General features: G+C 54.4%; 1 protein-coding gene across 6 annotated transcripts in view; it reads left to right on the top strand.

Moving 5' to 3' along the window:
* LOC140398701 (histone-lysine N-methyltransferase EZH1-like) overlaps positions 1 to 15,992 on the top strand; it is a 77,588-nt gene extending 61,596 nt beyond the window's left edge. For all 6 annotated transcript variants that reach the window (XR_011937538.1, XR_011937539.1, XM_072487705.1 and 3 more), the window contains 4 exons: positions 7,346 to 7,427; positions 10,070 to 10,150; positions 11,747 to 11,831; positions 14,293 to 15,992. Coding sequence is in view for 4 of the 6 variants with exons in the window: in XM_072487705.1 (XP_072343806.1) it covers positions 7,346 to 7,427; positions 10,070 to 10,150; positions 11,747 to 11,831; positions 14,293 to 14,353 (309 nt within the window). In the remaining 2 variants the exon portion in view is untranslated. The remainder of the gene's footprint in view (positions 1 to 7,345; positions 7,428 to 10,069; positions 10,151 to 11,746; positions 11,832 to 14,292) is intronic.
* The last annotated feature ends 11,500 nt before the right edge of the window (positions 15,993 to 27,492 follow it).

Raw genomic sequence — 27,492 nt, forward strand, 5'->3', positions numbered from 1 at the left:
TGGAACCTTCCCTGGATTTTTGAAATATAAACCAATACATCAACTATCTCATTAGGGGCAGCACGGGGGCGCAGTGGTTAGCCCAGCAGCCTCACGGCGCCGAGGTCCCAGGTTCAATCCCAGTTTTGGGTCACTGTCCGTGTGGAGTTTGCACTCTCTCCCATTGTTTGCGTGGGTTTCGCCCCCACAACCCAAAAGATGTGCAGGCTAGGCGGATTGGACACGCTAAATTGCCCCTTAATTGAAAAAATTAATTGGGTACTCTAAATTTATTTTTAAAAACTATCTCATTAGCCACTTCTTTTGAGACCCTCGGATGAAGTCTATCAGGACTCCGGGACCTATCAGCCCACAGCTCCAACAATTTGCTCAGTATCACTTCCCTGGTGATTATAATTTGCCTGAGTTCCTCCCTCACTTCCATTTCCTGATTTACAGCTGTTTCTGGGATGTTATTTGTATCGTCTACAGTGAAGACTGAGACTAAATACCTGTTCAATTCAACTGCGCTCTCCGTATTTTCCATTGTTAACCCTCCAGACTCCTTCCTATACCACCAATGCTCACTTTAACTCTAATATCTACAGGAACTCTTTCTATCTCTTTTTATATTTCCAACTAGCTTTCACTCATACTCTAATTTCTCCCTCCTTATTAATCTTTTACTCATTCTTTATTGTTTCTTATATTCTGTCCAATCTTCTGACCTGACCCTGCCTTTGTGCAGTGATATGCTTTTTATTTCAATTTGATACTATGTTTAACTTTGTTTGTTAATTACAGATTGTGGATCCTCCCCTTGGATTTTCCTTTTTCATTGCACTCTATCTATTCTGTGAAATATTCCTTTAAATGTCAACATTTCGATTGACGATCCCATAATCTAAATTGCCAGTTCATTTTTGCTGGCGTTTTCATGCCCTCCTAATTCATCTTATTTAAGTTTAAAATACTATTCAATAAATGGTCTGACACTGGGAGGTTCCGAAGAACAAAGGGACCTTGGCGTGTTTGCCCACAGATCTCTGAAGGCAGAAGGGCAGGTTCATAGGGTGGTGAAAAAGGCATGTGGGACACTCGCCCTTATCAAGCATGGCATAGATTACAAAAGCAGGGAGGTCATGTTGGAGCAGTTCAGAACATTGGTGAGGCCCCAGCTGGAGCACTGTGTGCAATTCTGGTCGCCACATTAGGAAGGATGTGATTGCACTGGAGGGGGTGCAGAGGCGATTCACCAGGATGTTGCCTGGGTTGTTTTCTCTGGAGCAAAGACTGAGGGGCGACCTGATCGAGGTGGACAAGATTCTGAGGGGCGAGGACAGGGTGGAGAGGGAGCAGCTGTTCCTCTGAGTTGAAGGGTCAGTTATGAGGGGGACACAAGTTCAAGGTGAGAGGCGGGAGGTTTAGGGAGGAATGGTGACGGTCTGGAACGCACTGCCTGGGAGGGTGGTCAAGGCGGGTTGCCTCATCCTTTAAAAAGTAGCTGGATGAAGCAGCAGGGTGTCATAGTGGTTAGCACTGCTGCCTCACAGCGCCGAGGACCCGGATTCGATCCTGGTCCCGGGTCACTGTCCGTGTGGAGTTTGCACATTCTCCTCGTGTCTGCGTGGGTCTCTCCCCGCAACCCAAAGATGTGCAGGTTAGGTGGATTGGCCACGCTAAATTGCCCCTTAGTTGGAAAAAGAAAGAATTGAGTATTCTAAATTTATATTTGGAAAAAGTACCTGGATGGGCACTTGGCCCATCGTAACATTCCAGGCTGTGGACCAAGTGCTGGCCAATGGGGTCAGGTCAGCAGGTCAGGTGTCTTTCATGTGTCGGTAAAGACTCGATGGGCCGAGCAGTACTGTAATAGCCACAGACCCACTCTTCCCCCCCCCCCCCCCCCTCAAACTGAATGTAAAATTCAATCATGATCTGTCCACCAGTCCCACAAGTCACTTTTTGCCTTTATCATTTCTATATCCTGGTTTCCTGAACTTGGATCATCCCTCTTTACTGTGTCAATGCCATCATAATTAACAGAATCAGCTCTCCACCTTTTCCGAACTTACTATCCTTCATAAACGTCATATATTCTTCAATATTCAGGTCCCAGCCTATACCATCCTGTAACCGTGTCTCTGCAATGGCTATTACATCATACTTATTTATCTCTATTTGCAGTTCATCCGTTTTGTTTTGAATGCTACATTCATTCAGATAAAAATAATTCAGTTTTGTCCTTTTATTATTTTTGTAGCCTCTTACCTGCTGTCTGTTCCCATATTAATACCTTGACCTTCTGCCTGGCCTCTACTGTCCTCCACCCTTTAATAAACCACATCTTCCCACATTTAATCGCTTGCCCTCTCAATATAATTTAAAACTCTCTTTACTTCCCAGTTATGCGGTTTGCAAGAACAGTGATTCCAGCAGAGTTCTGGGGTAGAACGTGCGGATGGTACAGCCCCACTTTCCCCAGTACTGGCGCTAGTATGTCACAGACTATAGCCTGCCCCTCCCACACCAGTCTTTGAGCCACGCCTTCACCTCTCTAATCTTATTTGCCCAATGCCAATTTGCATGTAGCCCAGCTAATAACCTGTTTTCAGGATCTGCTTTTTAATTTGGCCCCTAGCTCCTCACAATGACACAGCAAAGCCTCCTTCCTGGACCTGCCTATCTCATTGGTACGGAAGAGAAAATGCTGGAAAATCTCAGCAGGTCTGGCAGCATCTGTAGCGAGAGAAAAGAGCGAACGTTTTGAGTCCGATTACTTTTTGTCAAAGCTAAAGACCGAGAAAGTGGGAAATATTTATACTGTGGAGCGAGAATGAAAGATGAGTCATAGCCACAGAAACCCAGGGAAACCGGGTGCTAATGGCCACAGAAACCCAGGGGACAGAGTGCTAATGGCCACAGAATCCCAGGGGACAGAGTGCTAATGGCCACAGAATCCCAGGGAAACCGGGTGCTAATGGCCACAGAAACCCAGGGAAACCGGGTGCTAATGGCCACAGAAACCCAGGGAACAGAGTGCTAATGGCCACAGAATCCCAGGGAAACCGGGTGCTAATGGCCACAGAAATCCAGGGAAACCGGGTGCTAATGGCCACAGAAACCCAGGGAACAGAGTGCTAATGGCCACAGAATCCCAGGGAAACCGGGTGCTAATGGCCACAGAAATCCAGGGAAACCGGGTGCTAATGGCCACAGAAACCCAGGGAACAGAGTGCTAATGGCCACAGAAATCCAGGGAAACCGGGTGCTAATGGCCACAGAATCCCAGGGAAACCGGGTGCTAATGGCCACAGAAACCCAGGGAAACCGGGTGCTAATGGCCACAGAATCCCAGGGAAACCGGGTGCTAATGGCCACAGAATCCCAGGGAAACCGGGTGCTAACGGCCACAGAAACCCAGGGAAACCGGGTGCTAATGGCCACAGAAACCCACGGAAACCAGGTGCTAATGGTCACAGAATCCCAGGGAAACCGGGTGCTAATGGCCCCAGAAACCCAGGGGAAATGGTGCTAACGGCCACAGAAACCCAGGGAAACCGGGTGCTAATGGCCACAGAAACCCAGGGAAACCGGGTGCTAATGGCCACAGAAACCTAGGGGACAGAGTGCTAATGGCCACAGAAACCCAGGCAAACCGGGTGCTAATAGCCACAGAAACCCAGGGAAACCGGGTGCTAATGGCCACAGAAACCCAGGGAAACCGGGTGCTAATGGCCACAGAAACCCAGGGAAACCGGGTGCTAATGGCCACAGAAACCCAGGGAAACCGGGTGCTAATGGCCACAGAAACCCAGGGGACAGAGTGCTAATGGCCACAGAAACCCAGGGAACAGAGTGCTAATGGCCACAGAAACCCAGGGAAACTGGGTGCTAATGGCCACAGAAACCCAGGGAAACTGGGTGCTAATGGCCACAGAAACCCAGGGAAACCGGGTGCTAATGGCCACAGAAACCCAGGGGAAACCGGGTGCTAATGGCCACAGAAACCCAGGGAAACCGGGTGCTAATGGCCACAGAAACCTAGGGGACAGAGTGCTAATGGCCACAGAAACCCAGGCAAACCGGGTGCTAATGGCCACAGAAACCTAGGGGACAGAGTGCTAATAGCCACAGAAACCCAGGGAAACCGGGTGCTAATGGCCACAGAAACCCAGGGAAACCGGGTGCTAATGGCCACAGAAACCCAGGGGAAACCGGGTGCTAATGGCCACAGAAACCCAGGGAAACCGGGTGCTAATGGCCACAGAAACCCAGGGAAACCGGGTGCTAATGGCCACAGTAACCCAGGGGAAAGAGAGCTAATGGCCACAGAAACCCAGGGGACAGAGTGCTAATGGCCACAGAAACCCAGGGGACAGAGTGCTAATGGCCACAGAAACCCAGGGAAACCGGGTGCTAATGGCCACAGAAACCCAGGGAAACTGGGTGCTAATGGCCACAGAAACCCAGGGAAACCGGGTGCTAATGGCCACAGAAACCCAGGGAAACCGGGTGCTAATGGCCACAGAAACCCAGGGAAACCGGGTGCTAATGGCCACGGAAACCCAGGGAAACCGGGTGCTAATGGCCACAGAAACCCAGGGGACAGAGTGCTAATGGCCACAGAAACCCAGGGAACAGAGTGCTAATGGCCACAGAAACCCAGGGAAACCGGGTGCTAATGGCCACAGTAACCCAGGGAAACCGGGTGCTAATGGCCACAGAAACCCAGGGGACAGAGTGCTAATGGCCACAGAAACCCAGGGGACAGAGAGCTAATGGCCACAGAATCCCAGGGAAACCGGGTGCTAATGGCCACAGTAACCCAGGGAAACCGGGTGCTAACGGCCACAGAAACCCAGGGGACAGAGTGCTAATGGCCACAGAAACCCAGGGAAACCGGGTGCTAATGGCCACAGAAACCCAGGGAACAGAGTGCTAATGGCCACAGAAACCCAGGGAAACCGGGTGCTAATGGCCACAGAAACCCAGGGAAACCGGGTGCTAATGGCCACAGAAACCCAGGGAACAGAGTGCTAATGGCCACAGATACCCAGGGAAACCGGGTGCTAATGGCCACAGAAACCCAGGGAAACCGGGTGCTAATGGCCACAGAAACCCAGGGAAACCGGGTGCTAATGGCCACAGAAACCCAGGGAAACCGGGTGCTAACGGCCACAGAATCCCAGGGAAACCGGGTGCTAATGGCCACAGAAACCCAGGGAAACCGGGTGCTAACGGCCACAGAACCCCAGGGAAACCGGGTGCTAATGGCCACAGAAACCCAGGGAACAGAGTGCTAATGGCCACAGAAACCCAGGGAAACTGGGTGCTAATGGCCACAGAAACCCAGGGGAAAGAGAGCTAATGGCCACAGAAACCCAGGGAAACCGGGTGCTAATGGCCACAGAAACCCAGGGAAACCGGGTGCTAATGGCCACAGAAACCCAGGGAAACCGGGTGCTAATGGCCACAGAAACCCAGGGAAACCGGGTGCTAATGGCCACAGAAACCCAGGGAAACTGGGTGCTAATGGCCACAGAAACCCAGGGAAACCGGGTGCTAATGGCCACAGAAACCCAGGGAAACCGGGTGCTAATGGCCACAGAAACCCAGGGAAACCGGGTGCTAATGGCCACAGAAACCCAGGGAACAGAGTGCTAATGGCCACAGAAACCCAGGGAAACCGGGTGCTAATGGCCACAGAAACCCAGGGAACAGAGTGCTAATGGCCACAGAAACCCAGGGAAACCGGGTGCTAATGGCCACAGAAACCCAGGGAAACTGGGTGCTAATGGCCACAGAAACCCAGGGAAACCGGGTGCTAATGGCCACAGAAACCCAGGGAAACCGGGTGCTAATGGCCACAGAAACCCAGGGAAACCGGGTGCTAATGGCCACAGAAACCCAGGGAACAGAGTGCTAATGGCCACAGAAACCCAGGGAAACCGGGTGCTAATGGCCACAGAAACCCAGGGAACAGAGTGCTAATGGCCACAGAAACCCAGGGAAACCGGGTGCTAATGGCCACAGAAACCCAGGGAACAGAGTGCTAATGGCCACAGAAACCCAGGGAAACCGGGTGCTAATGGCCACAGAAACCCAGGGAAACCGGGTGCTAATGGCCACAGAAACCCAGGGAAACCGGGTGCTAATGGCCACAGAAACCCAGGGAAACCGGGTGCTAATGGCCACAGAAACCCAGGGAAACCGGGTGCTAATGGCCACAGAAACCCAGGGGAAAGAGAGCTAATGGCCACAGAAACCCAGGGGACAGAGTGCTAATGGCCACAGAAACCCAGGGGACAGAGTGCTAATGGCCACAGTAACCCAGGGGAAAGAGAGCTAATGGCCACAGAAACCCAGGGGAAAGAGAGGTAATGGCCACAGAAACCCAGGGGAAAGAGAGCTAATGGCAGTCCCCAGAGAGGACAGAAGGTGTGAAAGGCCAAACAGCAGCGAAACTAACATCAGAGGGTAAACTGTAGATATGGGGGGAGGGGAAGGGGGAAGCAAAGAGGAGAAAGGGTAAGGAAAGGTGGATAAGATGGGGAGGGGGGGTTTAAATATAAAGCAGTCAAGGTGGATAGTGGGGGAGGGACATACGGAACATATATCATTGGTACCGACATGGACCATAACAACTGGGTCCACCCCCTCCCAATAGAAATTCCTGTCCAGCCCGGAACCTGCAAAACAGCCACCTTGACCCTCAGTCTTTGTTACAGAGAACAGTGTCAATCCCCCTCCCTATACTGTCCCCAACCACCACTAAACGGCTTCTCCTCCCTGCCACTCGAACAGGTTCCTGTGTCATGATGCCAGCGTGCTCATCCACTTGCACACCTCACTTTCCTTGATGTGGAGTTGCCGGCGTTGGACTGGGGTGAGCACAGGAGGAAGTCTGACAACACCAGGTTAAAGTCCAACAGGCAAACCTGGGGAAGGAGCAGTGCTCCGAAAGCTAGTGATTTGAAACAAACCTGTGGGACTTTAACCTGGTGTCAGACCTCTAACTGAGCTCACTTTCCTTCACACAGGTTGTGAGCACCTCAAACCTGTTTGATGATTGTAAAGTCTGAAGCTCCTCCACTGCTGTCCTCGTGGCCCCTTACCCTGCCTCACTCCCACAACCCAAAAGGATAGGCGGATTGGCCACGCTGAATTGCCCCTTAATTGAAAAAAAATGAATTGGGCTGGCTAAATTTATGTAAAAACAGGAAAGTGGATGCGAGGAATGTCGGATCCGCCATGATCCTATTGGATGGTGGCGTAGGCTCGAGGGGCAGAATGGCCTCCTGCTCCTGTTTCTTATGGTGTTATGTTTGCATAGTTACTAATCGTTGATCTCTTTTCCTTGTAGATTATATCACAGGATGAAGCAGATCGACGTGGGAAAGTCTATGATAAATACATGTCCAGCTTTCTCTTCAATCTCAACAATGGTCAGCAGCCCTGGTCATTCTGCGGGTGGTAGCTAATTAATTTTGGGTTTGAGGCGTTGCTGGGACACTGATCAGGCAATGATGCATTCTGCTGCCCCGCATTGAACCTTCCTCCAAATTCTGAGTGAGAAGTCACTGCAGCGTGACATTAGTGGGAGGCAGTGGGGCAGTGGTATTGTCACTGGGCTAGTAATCCAGAGGAACGCTCCGGGGACCAGGGGAACGCTCCGGAGACCCAGGGGAACGCTCCGAGGACCCAGGGGAACGTCCCGGGGACCCAGGGGAACGTCCCGGGGACCCAGGGGAATGTTCCGGGGAGCCAGGGGAACACTCCAGGGACACGGGAATGCTCCGGGGATCCAGGGGACCGCTCCGGGGATCATGGGGAACTCTCCGGGGAGCCAGGGGAACGTTCCGGGGAGCCAGGGGAACACTCCAGAGACACAGGGGAATGCTCCGGGGATCCAGGGGACCGCTCCGGGGATCATGGGGAACTCTCCGGGGAGCCAGGGGAACGTTCCGGGGACCCAGGGGAACGTTCAGGGGACCCAGGGGAACGTTCCGGGGACCCAGGGGAACGCTCCGGGGACCCAGGGGAACGCTCCGGGGACCCAGGGGAACGCTCCGGGGACCCAGGGGAACGCTCCGGGGACCCAGGGGAACGCTCCGGGGACCCAGGGGAACGCTCCGGGGACCCAGGGGAACGCTCCGGGGACCCAGGGGAACGCTCCGGGGACCCAGGGGAACGCTCCGGGGACCTGGGTTCAAATCCCACCAGGACAGACGGTGAAATTTGAATTGAATAAAAATCTGGAATTGAAAGTCTAACAATGACCATGAAACCATTGCTGTAAAACTCATCTGGGTCACCAATGTCCTTGAGGGAAGGAAATCTGCCGTCCTTACCTGGTCTGGCCTACACGTGACTCCAGACCCACAGCAATGGGGTTGACTCTTAAATGCTCTCAGGGACGGCCGAGCGAGACACTCAGTTTAAGGGCAGTTAGGGATGGACAATAGTTGCCCCCCCTCCTCCCCGCAGCCCCACTCTTCCCCCGCCCCCCCCCTCCACCCAGCCCAGTGACGTCCACATCCCATCAATGAATTTTTAAGAATTAATCCTGAGAACAGGAACTTTATGGAGTAGATTGTTCCCCCTGGTTGATGTGGAGGTCGGAGAGGGGCTGGGGAGAGGGGCTGGGGAGAGGGGATGCGGAGAGTGGGGTCGGGGAGAGGGGATGCGGAGAGGGGTTGGGGAGAGAGGGGTTGGGGAGAGAGGGGCTGGGGAGAGGGGATGCGGAGAGGGGTTGGGGAGAGAGGGGTTGGGGAGAGGGGTTGTGGGGAGAGGGGTTGGAGAGAGGGGTTGGAGAGAGGGGTTGGAGAGAGGGGTTGGAGAGAGGGGTTGGAGAGAGGGGATGGGGAGAGGGGTTGGGGAGAGGGGTTGTGGAGAGAGGGGTTGGAGAGAGGGGTTGGAGAGAGGGGTTGGAGAGAGGGGTTGGAGAGAGGGGTTGGAGAGAGGGGATGGCGAGAGGGGTTGGGGAGAGAGGGGATGGGGAGAGGGGTTGGGGAGAGGGGATGCGGAGAGGGGTTGGGGACAGGGGTTGCGGAGAGGGGTTGTGGGGAGAGGGGATGCGGAGAGGGGTTGGGGAGGGTGGATGCGGAGAGGGGTTGGGGACAGGGGTTGCGGAGAGGGGTTGTGGGGAGAGGGGATGCGGAGAGGGGTTGGGGAGAGGGGTTGGGGGAGAGGGGATGCGGAGAGGGGTTGGGGAGAGTGGATGCGGAGAGGGGTTGGGGAGAGGGGTTGGGGAGAGGGGATGCGGAGAGGGGTTGGGGAGAGGGGATGGGGAGAGGGGATGGGGAGAGGGGATGGGGAGAGGGGATGGGGAGAGGGGATGGGGAGAGGGGATGGGGAGAGGGGATGGGGAGAGGGGTTGGGGAGAGGGGTTGGGGAGAGGAAATGCGGAGAGCGGTTGGGGAGAGCGGTTGGGGAGAGGGGTTGGGAGAGGGGATGCGGAGAGGGGCTGGGGAGAGGGGTTGGGGAGAGGGGTTGGGGAGAGGAAATGCGGAGAGCGGTTGGGGAATGGGGTTGCGGAGATGGGTTGGGGGGAGAGGGGTTGGGGGGAGAGGGGTTGGGGGGAGAGGGGTTGGGGGAGAGGGGTTGGGGGGAGAGGGGATGCGGAGAGGGGTTGGGGAGAGGGGTTGGGGGGAGAGGGGTTGGGGGCTCTTCAAGCACCTACTGTCTGAGTTGTCCCCCTCGTTCGGGGTTGGGGGGGCGGGGGGTGAGGGGGCACTGTCCCACATAGCCCTGGACCTCCTTGTCCAGCTAACTCAGCCTTGAATATTCCGTGGCCCACAGCTCCTGTTGCTCTCTGAGAAGAGAATTCCACAAATAAAACACCCAATCTGGGAGAAATAATTCTCCTCATTCCACACGCCCCTTATTCTCAAACTATGTCCCCTAATTCTAGACTCCCCTATGAGGGGGATGATCTTCTCAGCATCAATCCTGTCACGACCCTCAGGAGATTATATGTTGAAATAAGATCAGCTCTCACTCTGTAACTCATGGACCCAGGGGGAGGGGTGAAGGGGGAAGGTTAATTGTGGGTCTGCTCATCAATTCCTTTATTCCTCTTTTGTAGATTTTGTTGTTGATGCAACTCGGAAAGGAAATAAAATCCGTTTTGCGAATCACTCCGTCAATCCCAATTGCTATGCTAAAGGTAAGGATCCCAAATGTCTGGGTGATGGGCAGGGAAAGGGGATGAAGGGGTGGGGCAAAGGATGTGGGGAAGGGATAAGGAGCTGAGTGGGCGAGAAAGGAGCTGGAGGGGTTTGGGGAAGAGAGTGTTGAGAATGTGACAGAGGAAGCAGCAGTTCGCTGTCCGTTTTAGACGGTGCCCAGGGTCCCTGTCGCCTTGACCATTGGAACCAAGACCATAAGACATAGGAGCAGAATTAGGCCACTCGGCCCATCGAGTCTGCTCTACCATTCAATCATGGCTGATATTTTCTCATCCCCATTCTCCTGCCTTCTCCCCACAACCCCTCTACCCTGGGAATACAGTATGCTTGCCTTCATCGGACGGGGTATTGAGTACAAGAGTCGGCAGGTCATGTTACAGTTGTATAGGACTTTGGTTAAGCCATATTTGGAATACTGCGTGCAGTTCTGGTCGCCACATTACCAGAAGGATGTGGATGTTTTAGAGAGGGTACAGAGGAGGTTCACCAGGATGTTGCCTGGTATGGAGGGTGCTAGCTATGAAGAAAGGTTGAGTAGATTAGGATTGTTTTCGTTGGAAAGACGGAGGTTGAGGGGAGACCTGATAGAGGTATACAAAATTATGAGGGGCATAGACAGAGTGGATAGTCAGAGGCTTTTTCCCAGGGCAGAGGGGTCAATTACTAGGGGGCATAGGTTTAAGGTGAGAGGGGCAAGGTTTAGAGTAGATGTACGAGGCAAGTTTTTTTACACAGAGGGTAGTGGGTGCCTGGAACTCGCTGCCGGAGGAGGTGGTGGAAGCAGGGACGATAGTGACGTTTAAGGGGCATCTTGACAAATACATGAATAGGATGGGAATAGAAGGATACGGACCCAGGAAGTGTAGAAGATTGTAGTTTAGTCGGGCAGTATGGTCGGCACGGGCTTGGAGGGCCGAAGGGCCTGTTCCTGTGCTGTACATTTCATTGTTCTTTGTTCTGAAGACAGTCCATGATTTGGCCTCCACAGCCTTCTGCGGTAAAGAGTTCCACAGATTCACCACCCTCTGGCTGAAGAAATTCCTCCTCATCTCTGTTTTAAAGGATGGTCCCTTTAGTCTGAGATGGTGTCCTCTGGTTCTAGTTTTTCCTACAAGTGGAAACATCCTCTCCACATCCACTCCATCCAGGCCTCGCAGTATCAATAAGATCCCCCCTCATCCTTCTAAACTCCCAACGAGTACAGACCCAGAGTCCTCAACCGTTCCTCATACAACAAGCTCTTCATTCCAGGGATCATTCTTGTGAACCTCCTCTGGACCCTTTCCAAGGCCAGCACATCCTTCCTTAGATACGGGGGCAAAACTGCTCACAATACTCCAAATGGAGTCTGACAAGCCTTATACAGCCTCAGAAGTATATCCCTGTTCTTGTATTCTAGCCCTCTTGACCAACAGACCGGTAGCTTTTAACCATACACCCACCAGCTCCTCACTCATAGTCCTGTGACCACCTCTGACCCCATGGCCAATGGACCTGCAGTTCCCAACTTCATAACCTCTGACCCCGCAGTTGATTCATCCTGTGCACTGAAACTCTTCTAACTCTTTTTCCAGTTGTCATGGTGAATGGTGATCACCGAATTGGGATTTTTGCAAAAAGAATGATCCAGGCTGGCGAGGAATTGTTCTTTGATTACAGGTAAAATGTTAAATTAAATCTTCACAAACCATCAAAAGAGTATTCCAGTCAGTCAGTGATTTTTTTATCAATATCCTGCTCATGGTTCACAGTTCTTCCAAGTTTTCTGTCATCTTCAAATTTTGAAATTGTGCATTGCAAAATGAATATATATCAGGAGAAGCAGGGGTCACAATACTGACCCCTGGGGAAACCCACTTTCTTCAGCCACAAAACAACCATTCACCAATAGCCTCTGTTTCCTGTCGCTCCGCAAGCTTCGCTTCCATTTTCCCTTTGATTCAGCTTTGCTGACAATCCTATAACGTGTTTTTTTTGGAAGTCCATGTACACCACATCGACCACATTGCCCTTATCCATCCTCTGTTACCTCATCAAAAAACACAATGAAAAATAAACACATTTTTCTTCACGAATGTGTGCTGACTTTCCTTAATTACCCGACAGTTGTCAAAGTGACAATTTTCACTACAAACTCCATTCAGGGTGGGATAAAATGTTCGGGGTTAAATAAAATGAAATTAGACGTTTGCGCAATGAGGTGCTATGTGATTTGCAATGAAGATTGGTGGTCGGTTTATGACCAGGAATGGAGAGAGAGGCCAAGGCTGGAATGGGAGACAGACCATGTCAAAGTGAGAGAGGGGTGGAAATTGGAAGCAAAATTGACAATGTTTTCCAGATGATGCCATGAAGCGGCACCGATGTAGTCACCAATGTACAGAGGAAGCGTTGTGGGAGTGGGTCTGAGTAAGATTGGAACAAGATATGTTCCACTAAAAGACAGGCATAAGTGAGGCCCATGTGGGTACCCATAGCCGCACCGTATATTCACAGGAAGTGGGACAAGTTGCCACCATTGAACACACCTTCCCCTCAACACCCCCCAGCGGCATTCCGCAGGGATTACTCCCTCCATGACACCCTGGTCCACTTCTCCATCACCCCTTTCCCATGGCACCTTCCCATGCAATCGCAGAAAGTGTGACATCTGCCCCTTTACCTTCTCCTCACTGTCCAAGGGCCCAAACACTCCTTTCAGGTAAAGCAACATTTCACTTCTGCCTCCTTCAATTTGGTCGATTGTATTTGCTGTCCCAATATGGTCGTCTCTACATTGGGGAGACTAAACTGGGCAATCGCTTTGTGAAAACCCTTCACTCAGTCTGCAAGCATATCCACATATCCACAACCTTCGCATCGCTGCCATTTCAACTGCCCGTCCTGCTTTCATAGATATCATAGAATTTACAGTGCAGAAGGAGGCCATTCGGCCCAACGAGTCTGCACCGGCTCTTGGAAAGAGCACCCTGCCCAAGCCCACACCTCCACCCTATCCCCACAACCCAGGAACCCCACCCAACACTAAGGGTAATTTTGGACACTAAGGGCAATTTAGCATGGCCAATCCACCTAACCTGCACATCTTTGGACTGTGGGAGGAAACCGGAGCACCCGGAGGAAACCCACGCACACACGGGGAGGATGTGCAGACTCCGCACAGACAGTGACCCAAGCCGGAATCGAACCTGGGACCCTGGAGCTGTGAAGCAATTGTGCTAACCACTATGCTACCGTGCTGCCCACATGTCCGTCCTTGGCCTGCTGCAATGTCCCAGTGAAGCCCAACGCAAACTGGGGGAACAGCACCTCATCTTCCGGATAGGCACGTTACAGCCTCCGGACTTAACATTGAGTTCAACAACGTCAGACTGCGACCTTTCTCTGCCATCTTGTTTTTCGGTTCTCTCGGCTTGCCCTTCCCCCGCATGGCCACCTTTCCCACTCAGCACTCACTCACCAAGTTCTCCCATTAACACATTCTATTATTTTAACTTTATTCCACTATTAGCACTCTTCAGCCCTTCCTGGCATCATTAAAAGCCCTTTAGTCTTTTGTCCATGACAGCTTTGTCAATTTCTCCTTTACTGTGACCTAACCCTGACCTCCTCCACCTGCCTCTACAAATATATCATTCATCACATTTCTGTCCCTCTTCAGTCCTGGAGAAGTGCCGTTGGACTCTCAACGTTAACTCTGTTTCTCTCTCTGGGTTTTTCCAGTATTTATTTTGGATTTCCTGCATCCACAGTATTTTGCTTCTAGTTATCCTTCTTTGAGCAAAGACTTTGTTATTGCAACAGCAGCACACTGTCTGTACGGCTGTCTGACACTGCCGCTCACTAACCTTATTCACCGCACTTTGGAAGCTCACTGACTGCACACTGCCCTTAATTCAGGCCTTATTGTAACCCCTCATTCTTTGACCAGCCCTTTCCTGTTTCTGCAGTAATTACATTTCCTGGTTTATGCAAACTAAAGAATTAAAAAGTTACTGAAATGCCCAGTCTGCAGGTTATCAATGAGCTCAAATCCCTTTCCAATGCATGAAAAACTAACAATTGATGATATAATATTTGAAACACAAATGACGAAGTGGCTGTTGTGTTCCTGTTTCAGATACAGTCAAGCAGATGCACTGAAATACGTGGGAATTGAACGGAAAATGGAAATGCTCTGATCCTGTTGTTATTTTGGTGTCGCATTGTGTTGGATTGTGAGTTAGACTGTGCGACACGTCCATTAATACATTTCCTGAGAAGATGGTGTGAGTCCAGCCTCCTTTACTGCGTCAGAGACAGGCGGGGGGTGGGTAGTGTTTCACATTACTGTCTGGTAGTAGCACAAACATTTAGAGTTTCTTTTGCTGTTCCTTATAATGCTCCCGCCCCTCCACAATTCCTGACTCCCCCTCCACATGTAACACCCCCTCCTCGCTCCTTTAAGACCAGACATTGGGGTCACCAACTGGGACTCTACTCCCGTGGATCAAGAGTCTTAACCAAGAGCCAGAGCTAATGGAAGGGGTGTTGTCTGTGAAGGACATCGTCACGGTGAATTCCGCATTCAACCCCGTGGAGCAAACATTTTCCTCTCCAGGGGCACAGTCCAGGTTAATGGGCACCAGGAAATATGTTGCGATTTCTCATTCTGGACACATGGCTGGGTTTGTGATGTCAGGCTGTCACCAGACAGGAGTTGGAAAGTAGGGCAGATGATTCAGGTCGGACTGTGGAGTCCTGATCTTTATGTTAAATGTTTCTGCCACAGAAACCAACCACCTTGTGATGCTGAGACTGAGAGAGGAAAGTATGTTTAGAAGGTTAATGGGTGATTCTCTTGCCCTGATGGAGCAGAACCATAATAATAATAATCCAATTTACAGTCTGCTTGTGTAAAAGTCTGCTGCCTGTGATTTGTGAACCCGTTTGGCTCTTTTCCACAATGTCTTCATCCATTACACCAAGTCAGACTGTTAGGCCAGGTTGTTTCAATCTAACTCCGCCCCTGTGAAGCAATGGTTTTGAGTGAAATGAGAAGTGTAGTCGATTTCAGGGTCCTGACTTTGCAGTTTCTGATTTTTTTGCAATCTGAGAACAGTCAGGATCTCAAAGTGAAGCTTGAAGCAGAAAGCACTCTTCCTATAATTCACATTGAAAATAAAAATATTAATAACAATAATCTTTATTATTGTCACAAGTAGGCTTACATTAACACTGCAATGAAGTTACAGTGAAAAGCCCCTAGTCGCCACATTCCAGCACCTGTTCGCGAACACAGAGGGAGAATTCAGAATGTCTAATTCACCTAACAAGGAATTTAGCTGTACGTGTTTCTTACTCTCCCATCTATAAGGTACACACCATCTACATTCAAAATGATTTGATCATTTATTTGGGAAGGTATTACTAATTAAATGTGAGGGAGATGTTGATGCTAATTGCTGGTCAGGATGTAACATTGGTCAGAACAATTGCTAGTCTTCCAATAGAGCCACAGAATATTCATGATGTAATTGGTGGTGGGGTAGCCTCAAGGGGCCGAATGGCCTATTCTTGTAGTGGTAATGTCGCTGAACAAGAAATCCAGAGGCCCAGGCTAATGGGTTGGAATCCTGGTGGAATTTAAATACAGTTAATAAATCTGGAATTAAAGTGACCATGATATCATTATCGATTCTCATTGTTATGTATTTATGTTTGTTCCTATCATTAGTCCGATGATGTGACGTATTGCTGATATCCTCGGCTGTATGTGCAGGCAACGGGCAGTCTATCCCAACGGCCTGGAGAGTAAATAAAGCTGTTGTTTGTGTATAACTTTGTGATGTGCAAACCTATCCTTTAAAAATACCACAAGGAAATCTGGCAACGAGGAGGTCCTGAACCACGCTGTCAGGATCCCAGAGAACTAAAAATAAAATCATCGGTCTGTGCACAGACATCAAAAAGGTTTAAGAAGCTAAAATCGTCACTACTCCAAAGCTGGTGATGGAGGGATGCCAAATATTGGCAGCAGCAATCGAAGGAATCAAAATTTAAATGTAGATTTCGGAGGAATCAACAGTGAAGAGAAGCTGGCCGATCTGGAACGGTACAGGGAGTACCGTGACTGGCAAGTACCCGGCAATAATGGTTTAGAGCTGGGGGTATTCCGAAACTCAAAAGGAAACAGTCTGAGCTCAGGGGTATCTTGTTGGAAAAAAAAAAGTGAGGTGGTGCGATAGCAGTGGGCAGCACATGGTTCTAATGCAAGCCCTTTCCATAGTGAAAATGGTGGGGATTTTTGGCACCTTGGGACCATATGATGAGAACACGGAGCAGCGGCGCTCATATACTGGAAGATTTGATTATTTTGCTCAACTGAATAAAATTACGGCCAAAATTCCTGAGTACAATGAGGGGGGGGGAATTTGACCTAAATCCCAGGTTTGTAAACCTACAATGAGATTATGGAGACATTGCTGAACCATTTCCCACCTAAACCTGTCGTCATTGCCGAGTGTTCAGGCTCCATAAATGTAACCAACAAGAAGGTGAATCAATCACAGTTCGTAGCTACTTTGGAGAAATTAGCTGAATACTGTGAATTTGGAGATTTCTTGAATGACACCATTAGAGACAGACTAGTATGTGAGTCAAGAAGCAAAGCTATACAAAAAAGACTTTAAAAAGAGCAAATGAAACCGAAAGAAGGCTATAGAAGTCACAATTTCTATGGAATTAGCAGCTAAAGCAGCCAAACAATAAAGTTCAAGCATTAGAATCCTTAAAATATCAACTGAGACCCGACCACCAACACGGGTTTGAAATTGCCACCGATGATGCAAAACAAAGGAATTGTGTAAAAATGGCCACGTTGAACCTTTGTGTTGGCGAACGAACAAGTTCCAAACAAGAACTACAAAAAGCAAGAACTGGAAAACCAAATAGAGGGAATAGGATCCATGTGCTACAAAAGGGGCACGAGAAAGGAACAGGCGCAGCCAGATGATGAATAATCATTGGATGTATTGACCATTGCAGGTGCAACACACTGTTACTGGGTCGCTGAACAGACAATAGAGGTGGACACGAGGGCAGCAGTTTTGTTGGTACCAGAAACTGTTTACCCAGAGAAACTGACATATCATCTTAAAAACCTCAAACGTAACACTTAAAACCAATACTGGGAAAGTGGTTCCATTGAGGGGTCGTATCGATGTAAATGTGCAGCTAAACGGACAGATGGCAGTCCCGTCCCTGCCCATTGTTAAAGGAAATTATCCAGCCCCAATGGGGACAACCTGGCTGCAGAGAATCAAACTAAACTGGATCGAGGTCAATCTCATGTCACACATTGGGGTGAATTCTCCGCGGGCAAGAATCTCCGTTCTGCCAGCAGCACATCCTGACCCGTGGACTTCCCGGCCACAATGGGAAATCCATTGGCCGGCAATGGGTACAGAGAATGCCGCTGGCGGAGACAGAGTGCCGCCAAGGAATAGGAGGCTGGGGAGGTGGAGAATTCACCCCATTGTCTTTAATGAAGAGCTCGGAAGCATGAAAGAGATCTCAGTCAAGTTAAAGATTAAGGATGAAAGCCAAGCGTGATGCTTAAAGGTTTGGTCAGTCCTGTCTGATCAACTCCACGTTGGATCGGCGGAATTCCACAGCCCCGGCCACGGAGCTGCTGACCAAGAGGCAAAAGCTACAATTGGGATTTGACCTGTTCTCCACTGGGAAAGCAGTGAACCAGCTCCACCAGACACCAGGGGCCTTTCATTAGCACAGAGACAAGGCCAACACCTACTGGCTCACCAGCTGAGGAAGCAGGTGGGCACGAGGGAGATAGCACAGGTAAACAATGGGAATGGCCACAGCGCCAGGTAAGATTGCAGCTTGTACTGGGAACTGGACACCTGCCGAATCGGCTCCTCTACCACGGGGCAGCGAATGCAGAAAGAGTGGGGGGTGACTGGTACAGCCAGGGCAAAGTGGGTGCAGGTGAAGGAGATCTCAGCACCAGAACATCCGAGCAGAGACCACTGGCCCCACTCACATTCTCTCCCCCCCCCCCCCCCCCCCCCCCCCCCCCCCCCAGCCAAATACTCATGGAGCCCGAGGGTAGTGGCCACGCCAAGGACCTGGGACCAGCTCAGACACCATCTCAAACTTGATGAGATGCTTACTGCGGCCCCCAGAAACCAGAGATTCATCTCCGTGAAATAGACACCACCACCAAAACGTGGAGACAGGGCGAAGGGCTGCTGGCAGTAAGGGACCTGGACAGGAACTACCGCAGAAACTCCAACTCCCAAAAGGGAACAAACTCTGACACCTACAACTTCCTCCACAAGGAGACTGCAACATTTCCCCAGTTACCCGACTGGACAGACTGCTAGCAGTGAGCGAATTAGGGGACAGTAAATATCCTGACTTTATGGACAAATGTAGAAGAGGTAAGGGTGCCAGTGGAGGAGATGAGAAAGATGGGAAGAGAGAGAGGGGGAGGACTCTGGGTCAGGGCTGAACCTAACCACCTATCGGTGGTGTACAGGACGCACCTGACCAGCACACGCACGAGTGGCTTCTTCCCAGAGGTTGAAGATAAATGTAAGTGGTGCCGGGTGGGGGTGAGGGTGGGGGTGGGGCCGTGGGTGGGGGTGAGGATGGGGTTGAGGGTGGGGTGGGGGTGAGGGTGGAGTTGAGGGCAGGGGTGAGGACGGGGGCGGGGGTGGGTTGAGGGCGGGGGTGAGGACGGGGGTGGGGGTGAGGACCGGGGCGAGGGTGGGGGTGAGGGTGAGGACCGGGGTAGGGGTGGGGTTGAGGGTGGGGGGTGAGCACGAGGGTGGGGGTGGGGTGAGGACGGGGGCGGGGGTGGGGGTGAGGACCGGGGCGAGGGTGAGGACCGGGGTGGGGGTGGGGTTGAGGATGGGGGCGAGGGTGGGGGTGGGGTTGAGGGTGAGGACGAGGGTGGGGGTGAGGACGGGGCGGGGGTGGGGTTGAGGGTGGGGGTGAGGACGGGGGCGGGGGTGGGTTGAGGGCGGGGGTGGGGGTGAGGACCGGGGCGAGGGTGGGGGTGAGGACCGGGGCGAGGGTGGGGGTGAGGACCGGGGCGAGGGTGAGGACCGGGGTGGGGTTGAGGGTGGGGGTGAGGACGAGGGTGGGGGTGAGGACGAGGGTGGGGGTGAGGACGAGGGTGGGGGTGAGGACGAGGGTGGGGGTGAGGACGAGGGTGGGGGTGAGGACGAGGGTGGGGGTGAGGACGAGGGTGGGGGTGAGGGTGGGGGTGAGGACGGGGGCGGGGGTGGGGTTGAGGGTGGGGTGAGGACGGGGGCGAGGGTGAGGATGAGCTTGTCAGAACATCACAAGCTCTTTCTGGGGAGGGGGGCTATCGCCCTGGCCTTTGCCTCCCTGATTGCCCGTTGCAGACTCCTGCCCTGATGGAGAGAGGCAGCGACTCTCGGGGCCACAGACTGGCTGCCGGACCTGGCGGAATTCCTGAAATCGGAGAAAATAAAATTTGCCATCAGTGGGTCAGAGGACGGCTTCCACCTGACATGAGGCAATTCACCAGCCTCGTCAAGGACCTGTTTGTGACCAAGTAGGGGGGGGGAGGCAAACTAGAAGAGGGAGGGGAGAGAGAGAGAGAGAGAGAGTGGGGGTGGGAGGAGGCAGCCCCCTAAACACAGGGAAATATATCTGACAGCGGGGGGGGGGGGGGGGTGCAGCGTTACAGAAACACGGCTCCAAAAGAGTGGAGGTGGGGAGGGTCTGGGGGTGGGTGGGTGGGATGGGGTTAGGACACTGGAACGTTGATTCCCCCACCCCATCCCACCACCCCCACCCCACCCCACCCCCACCCCACCCCCACTCCCACCCCCACTCCCACACCCACCCCCACTCCCACACCCACCCCCACCCACCACCCCACCCCCACCCCATCCCCACCCCATCCCATCACCACCCCCATCCCATCACCCCCCCACCCCAACCCCCCACCGCCCCACCCCAACCCCCCACCGCCCCACCCCAACCCCCCACCGCCCCACCCCAACCCCCCACCCCACACCACCCCCACCCCCCATCCCATCACCACCCCAACCCCTCCCACCACCACCCCACCCCCATCCCACCACCACCCCACCCGCCCCACCCCACCATCACCCCACCCTCACCCCCACCCCACCCCATCATCACCCCACCCCCACCACCCTACTCCGCTGTTGCCCGCTCCGCTGCTGCCCGCTCCGCTGCTGCCCGCTCCCCTGATACCCGTTCTGCTGCTGCCCACTCCGCTGCTGCCCACTCCACTGCGGCCCGCTCCCCTGCTGCCCGCTCCCCTGCTGCCCGCTCCCCTGATACTCGCTCTGCTGCTGCCCGCTCCGCTGCTGCCCACTCCGTTGCTGCCCGTTCCCCTGCTGCCCGCTCCGCTGCTGCCCGCTCCGCTGCTGCCCGCTCCCCTGCTGCCCGCTCCGCTGCTGCCCGCTCCCCTGCTGCCCGCCCCCCTGCTGCCCGCTCCGGCCCGCTCCGCTGCTGCCCGCTCCCCTGCTGCCCACTCCGCTGCTGCCCGCTCTGGCCCGCTCCGCTGCTGCTCGCTCCCCTGCTGCCCGCTCCCCAGCTGCCCGCTCCGCTGCTGCCGCTCCCCTACTGCCCGCTCCGGCCCGCTCCGCTGCTGCTCGCTCCGCTGCTGCTCGCTCCCCTGCTGCCCGCTCCCCTGCTGCCCGCTCCCCTGCTGCCCGCTCCCCTGCTGCCCGCTCCCCTGCTGCCCGCTCCCCTGCTGCCCGCTCCCCTGCTGCCCGCTCCCCTGCTGCCCGCTCTGCTGCTGCCCCGCTCTGCTGCTGCTCGCTCCGCTGCTGCCCACTCTGCTGCTGCCCGCAGGTGCAGCTTTCTCCTCCTCCTCAAGCAGCTCCAGCTCGTACAGCCACGGCATCCCCAAGCGCTGCAGCGACAGTGCGGCACTCCCTCAGTACTGACCCTCTGACAGTGCGGCACTCCCTCAGTACTGACCCTCTGACAGTGCGGCACTCCCTCAGTACTGACCCTCTGACAGTGCGGCACTCCCTCAGTACTGACCCTCTGACAGTGCGACACTCCCTCAGTACTGACCCTCTGACAGTGCGGCACTCCCTCAGTACTGACCCTCTGACAATGCGACACTCCCTCAGTACTGACCCTCTGACAGTGCGACACTCCCTCAGTACTGACCCTCTGACAGTGCGGCACTCCCTCAGTACTGACCCTCTGACAATGCGACACTCCCTCAGTACTGACCCTCTGACAGTGCGGCACTCCCTCAGTACTGACCCTCTGACAGTGCGGCGCTCCCTCAGTACTGACCCTCTGACAGTGCGGCACTCCCTCAGTACTGACCCTCTGACAGTGCAGCACTCCTTCAGTACTGACTCTCTCAGTGCGGCACTCCCTCGGTACTGACCCTCTGACAGTGCAGCACTCCCTCAGTTCTGATCCTCTGACAGTGCAGCACTCCTTCAGTACTGACCCTCTGACAGTGCAGCACTCCCTCAGTACTGACCCTCTGACAGTGCGGCACTCCCTCAGTACTGACCCTCTGACAGTGCGGCGCTCCCTCAGTACTGACCCTCGGACAGTGCGGCACTCCCTCAGTACTGACCCTCTGACAGTGCAGCACTCCTTCAGTACTGACTCTCTCAGTGCGGCACTCCCTCGGTACTGACCCTCTGACAGTGCAGCACTCCCTCAGTTCTGATCCTCTGACAGTGCAGCACTCCTTCAGTACTGACCCTCTGACAGTGCAGCACTCCCTCAGTACTGACCCTCTGACAGTGCGGCACTCCCTCAGTACTGACCCTCTGACAGTGCGGCGCTCCCTCAGTACTGACCCTCGGACAGTGCGGCACTCCCTCAGTACTGACCCTCGGACAGTGCGGCACTCCCTCAGTATTGATCCTCTGACAGTGCGGCACTCCCTCAGTACTGACCCTCTGACAGTGCGGCACTCCCTCAGTACTGACCCTCTGACAGTGCAGCACTCCCTCAGTACTGAGCCTCTGACAGTGCGGCACTCCCTCAGTACTGACCCTCTGACAGTGCGGCGCTCCCTCAGTACTGACCCTCGGACAGTGCGGCACTCCCTCAGTACTGACCCTCGGACAGTGCAGCACTCCCTCAGTATTGATCCTCTGACAGTGCGGCACTCCCTCAGTGCTGACCCTCTGACAGTGCGGCACTCCCTCAGTACTGACCCTCTGACAGTGCAGCAATCCCTCAGTACTGACCCTCTGACAGTGCAGCACTCCCTCAGTATTGATCCGCTGACAGTGCGGCACTCCCTCAGTATTGACTCTCTGACTGTGCAGCGGTCCCTCTGTACTGACTCTCTGACAGTGCGGCACTCCCTCAGTACGACCCTCTGGCAGTGCAGCGCTCCCTCAGTACTGACTCTCTGACAGTGCGGCACTCCCTCAGTACTGACCCTCGGACAGTGCAGCACTCCCTCAGTAATGACCCTCTGACAGTGCGGCACTCCCTCAGTACTGACCCTCTGACAGTGCGGCACTCCCTTAGTACAGACCCTCTGACAGTGCAGCACTCCCTCAGTACTGACTCTCTGACAGTGCGGCACTCCCTCAGTATTGATTCTCTGACAGTGCAGCCCTCCCTCAGTACTGACCCTCTGACAGTGCAGCACTCGCTCAGTACTGACCCTCTGACAGTGCAGCGCTCGCTCAGTACTGACCCTCTGACAGTGCAGCGCTCCCTCAGTACTGACCCTCTGACAGTGCAGCACTCCCTCAGTACTGACCCTCTGACAGTGCGGCGCTCCCTCAGTACTGACCCTCTGACAGTGCGGCACTCCCTCAGTACTGACCCTCTGACAGTGCAGCACTCCTTCAGTACTGACTCTCTCAGTGCGGCACTCCCTCGGTACTGACCCTCTGACAGTGCAGCACTCCCTCAGTTCTGATCCTCTGACAGTGCAGCACTCCTTCAGTACTGACCCTCTGACAGTGCAGCACTCCCTCAGTACTGACCCTCTGACAGTGCGGCACTCCCTCAGTACTGACCCTCTGACAGTGCGGCGCTCCCTCAGTACTGACCCTCGGACAGTGCGGCACTCCCTCAGTACTGACCCTCTGACAGTGCAGCACTCCTTCAGTACTGACTCTCTCAGTGCGGCACTCCCTCGGTACTGACCCTCTGACAGTGCAGCACTCCCTCAGTTCTGATCCTCTGACAGTGCGGCACTCCCTCAGTACTGACCCTCGGACAGTGCAGCACTCCCTCAGTAATGACCCTCTGACAGTGCGGCACTCCCTCAGTACTGACCCTCTGACAGTGCGGCACTCCCTTAGTACAGACCCTCTGACAGTGCAGCACTCCCTCAGTACTGACTCTCTGACAGTGCGGCACTCCCTCAGTATTGATTCTCTGACAGTGCAGCCCTCCCTCAGTACTGACCCTCTGACAGTGCAGCACTCGCTCAGTACTGACCCTCTGACAGTGCAGCGCTCGCTCAGTACTGACCCTCTGACAGTGCAGCGCTCCCTCAGTACTGACCCTCTGACAGTGCAGCACTCCCTCAGTACTGACCCTCTGACAGTGCGGCGCTCCCTCAGTACTGACCCTCTGACAGTGCGGCACTCCCTCAGTACTGACCCTCTGACAGTGCAGCACTCCTTCAGTACTGACTCTCTCAGTGCGGCACTCCCTCGGTACTGACCCTCTGACAGTGCAGCACTCCCTCAGTTCTGATCCTCTGACAGTGCAGCACTCCTTCAGTACTGACCCTCTGACAGTGCAGCACTCCCTCAGTACTGACCCTCTGACAGTGCGGCACTCCCTCAGTACTGACCCTCTGACAGTGCGGCGCTCCCTCAGTACTGACCCTCGGACAGTGCGGCACTCCCTCAGTACTGACCCTCTGACAGTGCAGCACTCCTTCAGTACTGACTCTCTCAGTGCGGCACTCCCTCGGTACTGACCCTCTGACAGTGCAGCACTCCCTCAGTTCTGATCCTCTGACAGTGCAGCACTCCTTCAGTACTGACCCTCTGACAGTGCAGCACTCCCTCAGTACTGACCCTCTGACAGTGCGGCACTCCCTCAGTACTGACCCTCTGACAGTGCGGCGCTCCCTCAGTACTGACCCTCGGACAGTGCGGCACTCCCTCAGTACTGACCCTCGGACAGTGCGGCACTCCCTCAGTATTGATCCTCTGACAGTGCGGCACTCCCTCAGTACTGACCCTCTGACAGTGCGGCACTCCCTCAGTACTGACCCTCTGACAGTGCAGCACTCCCTCAGTACTGAGCCTCTGACAGTGCGGCACTCCCTCAGTACTGACCCTCTGACAGTGCGGCGCTCCCTCAGTACTGACCCTCGGACAGTGCGGCACTCCCTCAGTACTGACCCTCGGACAGTGCAGCACGCCCTCAGTATTGATCCTCTGACAGTGCGGCACTCCCTCAGTGCTGACCCTCTGACAGTGCGGCACTCCCTCAGTACTGACCCTCTGACAGTGCGGCACTCCCTCAGTACTGACCCTCTGACAGTGCAGCAATCCCTCAGTACTGACCCTCTGACAGTGCAGCAATCCCTCAGTACTGACCCTCTGACAGTGCAGCACTCCCTCAGTATTGATCCGCTGACAGTGCGGCACTCCCTCAGTATTGACTCTCTGACTGTGCAGCGGTCCCTCTGTACTGACTCTCTGACAGTGCGGCACTCCCTCAGTACGACCCTCTGGCAGTGCAGCGCTCCCTCAGTACTGACTCTCTGACAGTGCGGCACTCCCTCAGTACTGACCCTCGGACAGTGCAGCACTCCCTCAGTAATGACCCTCTGACAGTGCGGCACTCCCTCAGTACTGACCCTCTGACAGTGCGGCACTCCCTTAGTACAGACCCTCTGACAGTGCAGCACTCCCTCAGTACTGACTCTCTGACAGTGCGGCACTCCCTCAGTATTGATTCTCTGACAGTGCAGCCCTCCCTCAGTACTGACCCTCTGACAGTGCAGCACTCGCTCAGTACTGACCCTCTGACAGTGCAGCGCTCGCTCAGTACTGACCCTCTGACAGTGCAGCGCTCCCTCAGTACTGACCCTCTGACAGTGCAGCACTCGCTCAGTACTGACCCTCTGACAGTGCAGCACTCGCTCAGTGCTGACCCTCTGACAGTGCGGCACTCCCTCAGTGCTGACCCTCCGACAGTGCAGCACTCCCTCAGTATTGACTCTCTGACAGTGCAGCACTCGCTCAGTGCTGACCCTCTGACAGTGCGGCACTCCCTCAGTACTGACCCTCTGACAGTGCAGCACTCCCTCAGTATTGATCCTCTGACAGTGCAGCACTCGCTCAGTGCTGACCCTCTGACAGTGCGGCGCTCCCTCAGTACTGACCCTCGGACAGTGCGGCACTCCCTCAGTACTGACCCTCGGACAGTGCAGCACTCCCTCAGTATTGATCCTCTGACAGTGCGGCACTCCCTCAGTGCTGACCCTCTGACAGTGCGGCACTCCCTCAGTACTGACCCTCTGACAGTGCGGCACTCCCTCAGTACTGACCCTCTGACAGTGCAGCAATCCCTCAGTACTGACCCTCTGACAGTGCAGCAATCCCTCAGTACTGACCCTCTGACAGTGCAGCACTCCCTCAGTATTGATCCGCTGACAGTGCGGCACTCCCTCAGTATTGACTCTCTGACTGTGCAGCGGTCCCTCTGTACTGACTCTCTGACAGTGCGGCACTCCCTCAGTACGACCCTCTGGCAGTGCAGCGCTCCCTCAGTACTGACTCTCTGACAGTGCGGCACTCCCTCAGTACTGACCCTCGGACAGTGCAGCACTCCCTCAGTAATGACCCTCTGACAGTGCGGCACTCCCTCAGTACTGACCCTCTGACAGTGCGGCACTCCCTTAGTACAGACCCTCTGACAGTGCAGCACTCCCTCAGTACTGACTCTCTGACAGTGCGGCACTCCCTCAGTATTGATTCTCTGACAGTGCAGCCCTCCCTCAGTACTGACCCTCTGACAGTGCAGCACTCGCTCAGTACTGACCCTCTGACAGTGCAGCGCTCGCTCAGTACTGACCCTCTGACAGTGCAGCGCTCCCTCAGTACTGACCCTCTGACAGTGCAGCACTCGCTCAGTACTGACCCTCTGACAGTGCAGCACTCGCTCAGTGCTGACCCTCTGACAGTGCGGCACTCCCTCAGTGCTGACCCTCCGACAGTGCAGCACTCCCTCAGTATTGACTCTCTGACAGTGCAGCACTCGCTCAGTGCTGACCCTCTGACAGTGCGGCACTCCCTCAGTACTGACCCTCTGACAGTGCAGCACTCCCTCAGTATTGATCCTCTGACAGTGCGGCACTCGCTCAGTGCTGACCCTCTGACAGTGCGGCACTCCCTCAGTACTGACCCTCTGACAGTGCAGCACTCCCTCAGTATTGACTCTCTGACAGTGCAGCACTCGCTCAGTGCTGACCCTCTGACAGTGCGGCACTCCCTCAGTACTGACCCTCTGACAGTGCAGCACTCCCTCAGTACTGACCCTCTGACAGTGCGGCACTCCCTCAGTACTGACCCTCTGACAGTGCGGCACTCCCTCAGTACTGACCCTCTGACAGTGCGACACTCCCTCAGTACTGACCCTCTGACAGTGCGGCACTCCCTCAGTACTGACCCTCTGACAATGCGACACTCCCTCAGTACTGACCCTCTGACAGTGCGACACTCCCTCAGTACTGACCCTCTGACAGTGCGGCACTCCCTCAGTACTGACCCTCTGACAATGCGACACTCCCTCAGTACTGACCCTCTGACAGTGCGGCACTCCCTCAGTACTGACCCTCTGACAGTGCGGCACTCCCTCAGTACTGACCCTCTGACAGTGCGGCGCTCCCTCAGTACTGACCCTCTGACAGTGCGGCACTCCCTCAGTACTGACCCTCTGACAGTGCAGCACTCCTTCAGTACTGACTCTCTCAGTGCGGCACTCCCTCGGTACTGACCCTCTGACAGTGCAGCACTCCCTCAGTTCTGATCCTCTGACAGTGCAGCACTCCTTCAGTACTGACCCTCTGACAGTGCAGCACTCCCTCAGTACTGACCCTCTGACAGTGCGGCACTCCCTCAGTACTGACCCTCTGACAGTGCGGCGCTCCCTCAGTACTGACCCTCGGACAGTGCGGCACTCCCTCAGTACTGACCCTCTGACAGTGCAGCACTCCTTCAGTACTGACCCTCTGACAGTGCGGCACTCCCTCAGTACTGACCCTCTGACAGTGCGGCGCTCCCTCAGTACTGACCCTCGGACAGTGCGGCACTCCCTCAGTACTGACCCTCGGACA

Source organism: Scyliorhinus torazame, chromosome 21 (assembly GCF_047496885.1).
Source record: "Scyliorhinus torazame isolate Kashiwa2021f chromosome 21, sScyTor2.1, whole genome shotgun sequence".
NCBI classification, from domain to species: Eukaryota; Metazoa; Chordata; class Chondrichthyes; order Carcharhiniformes; family Scyliorhinidae; genus Scyliorhinus; species Scyliorhinus torazame.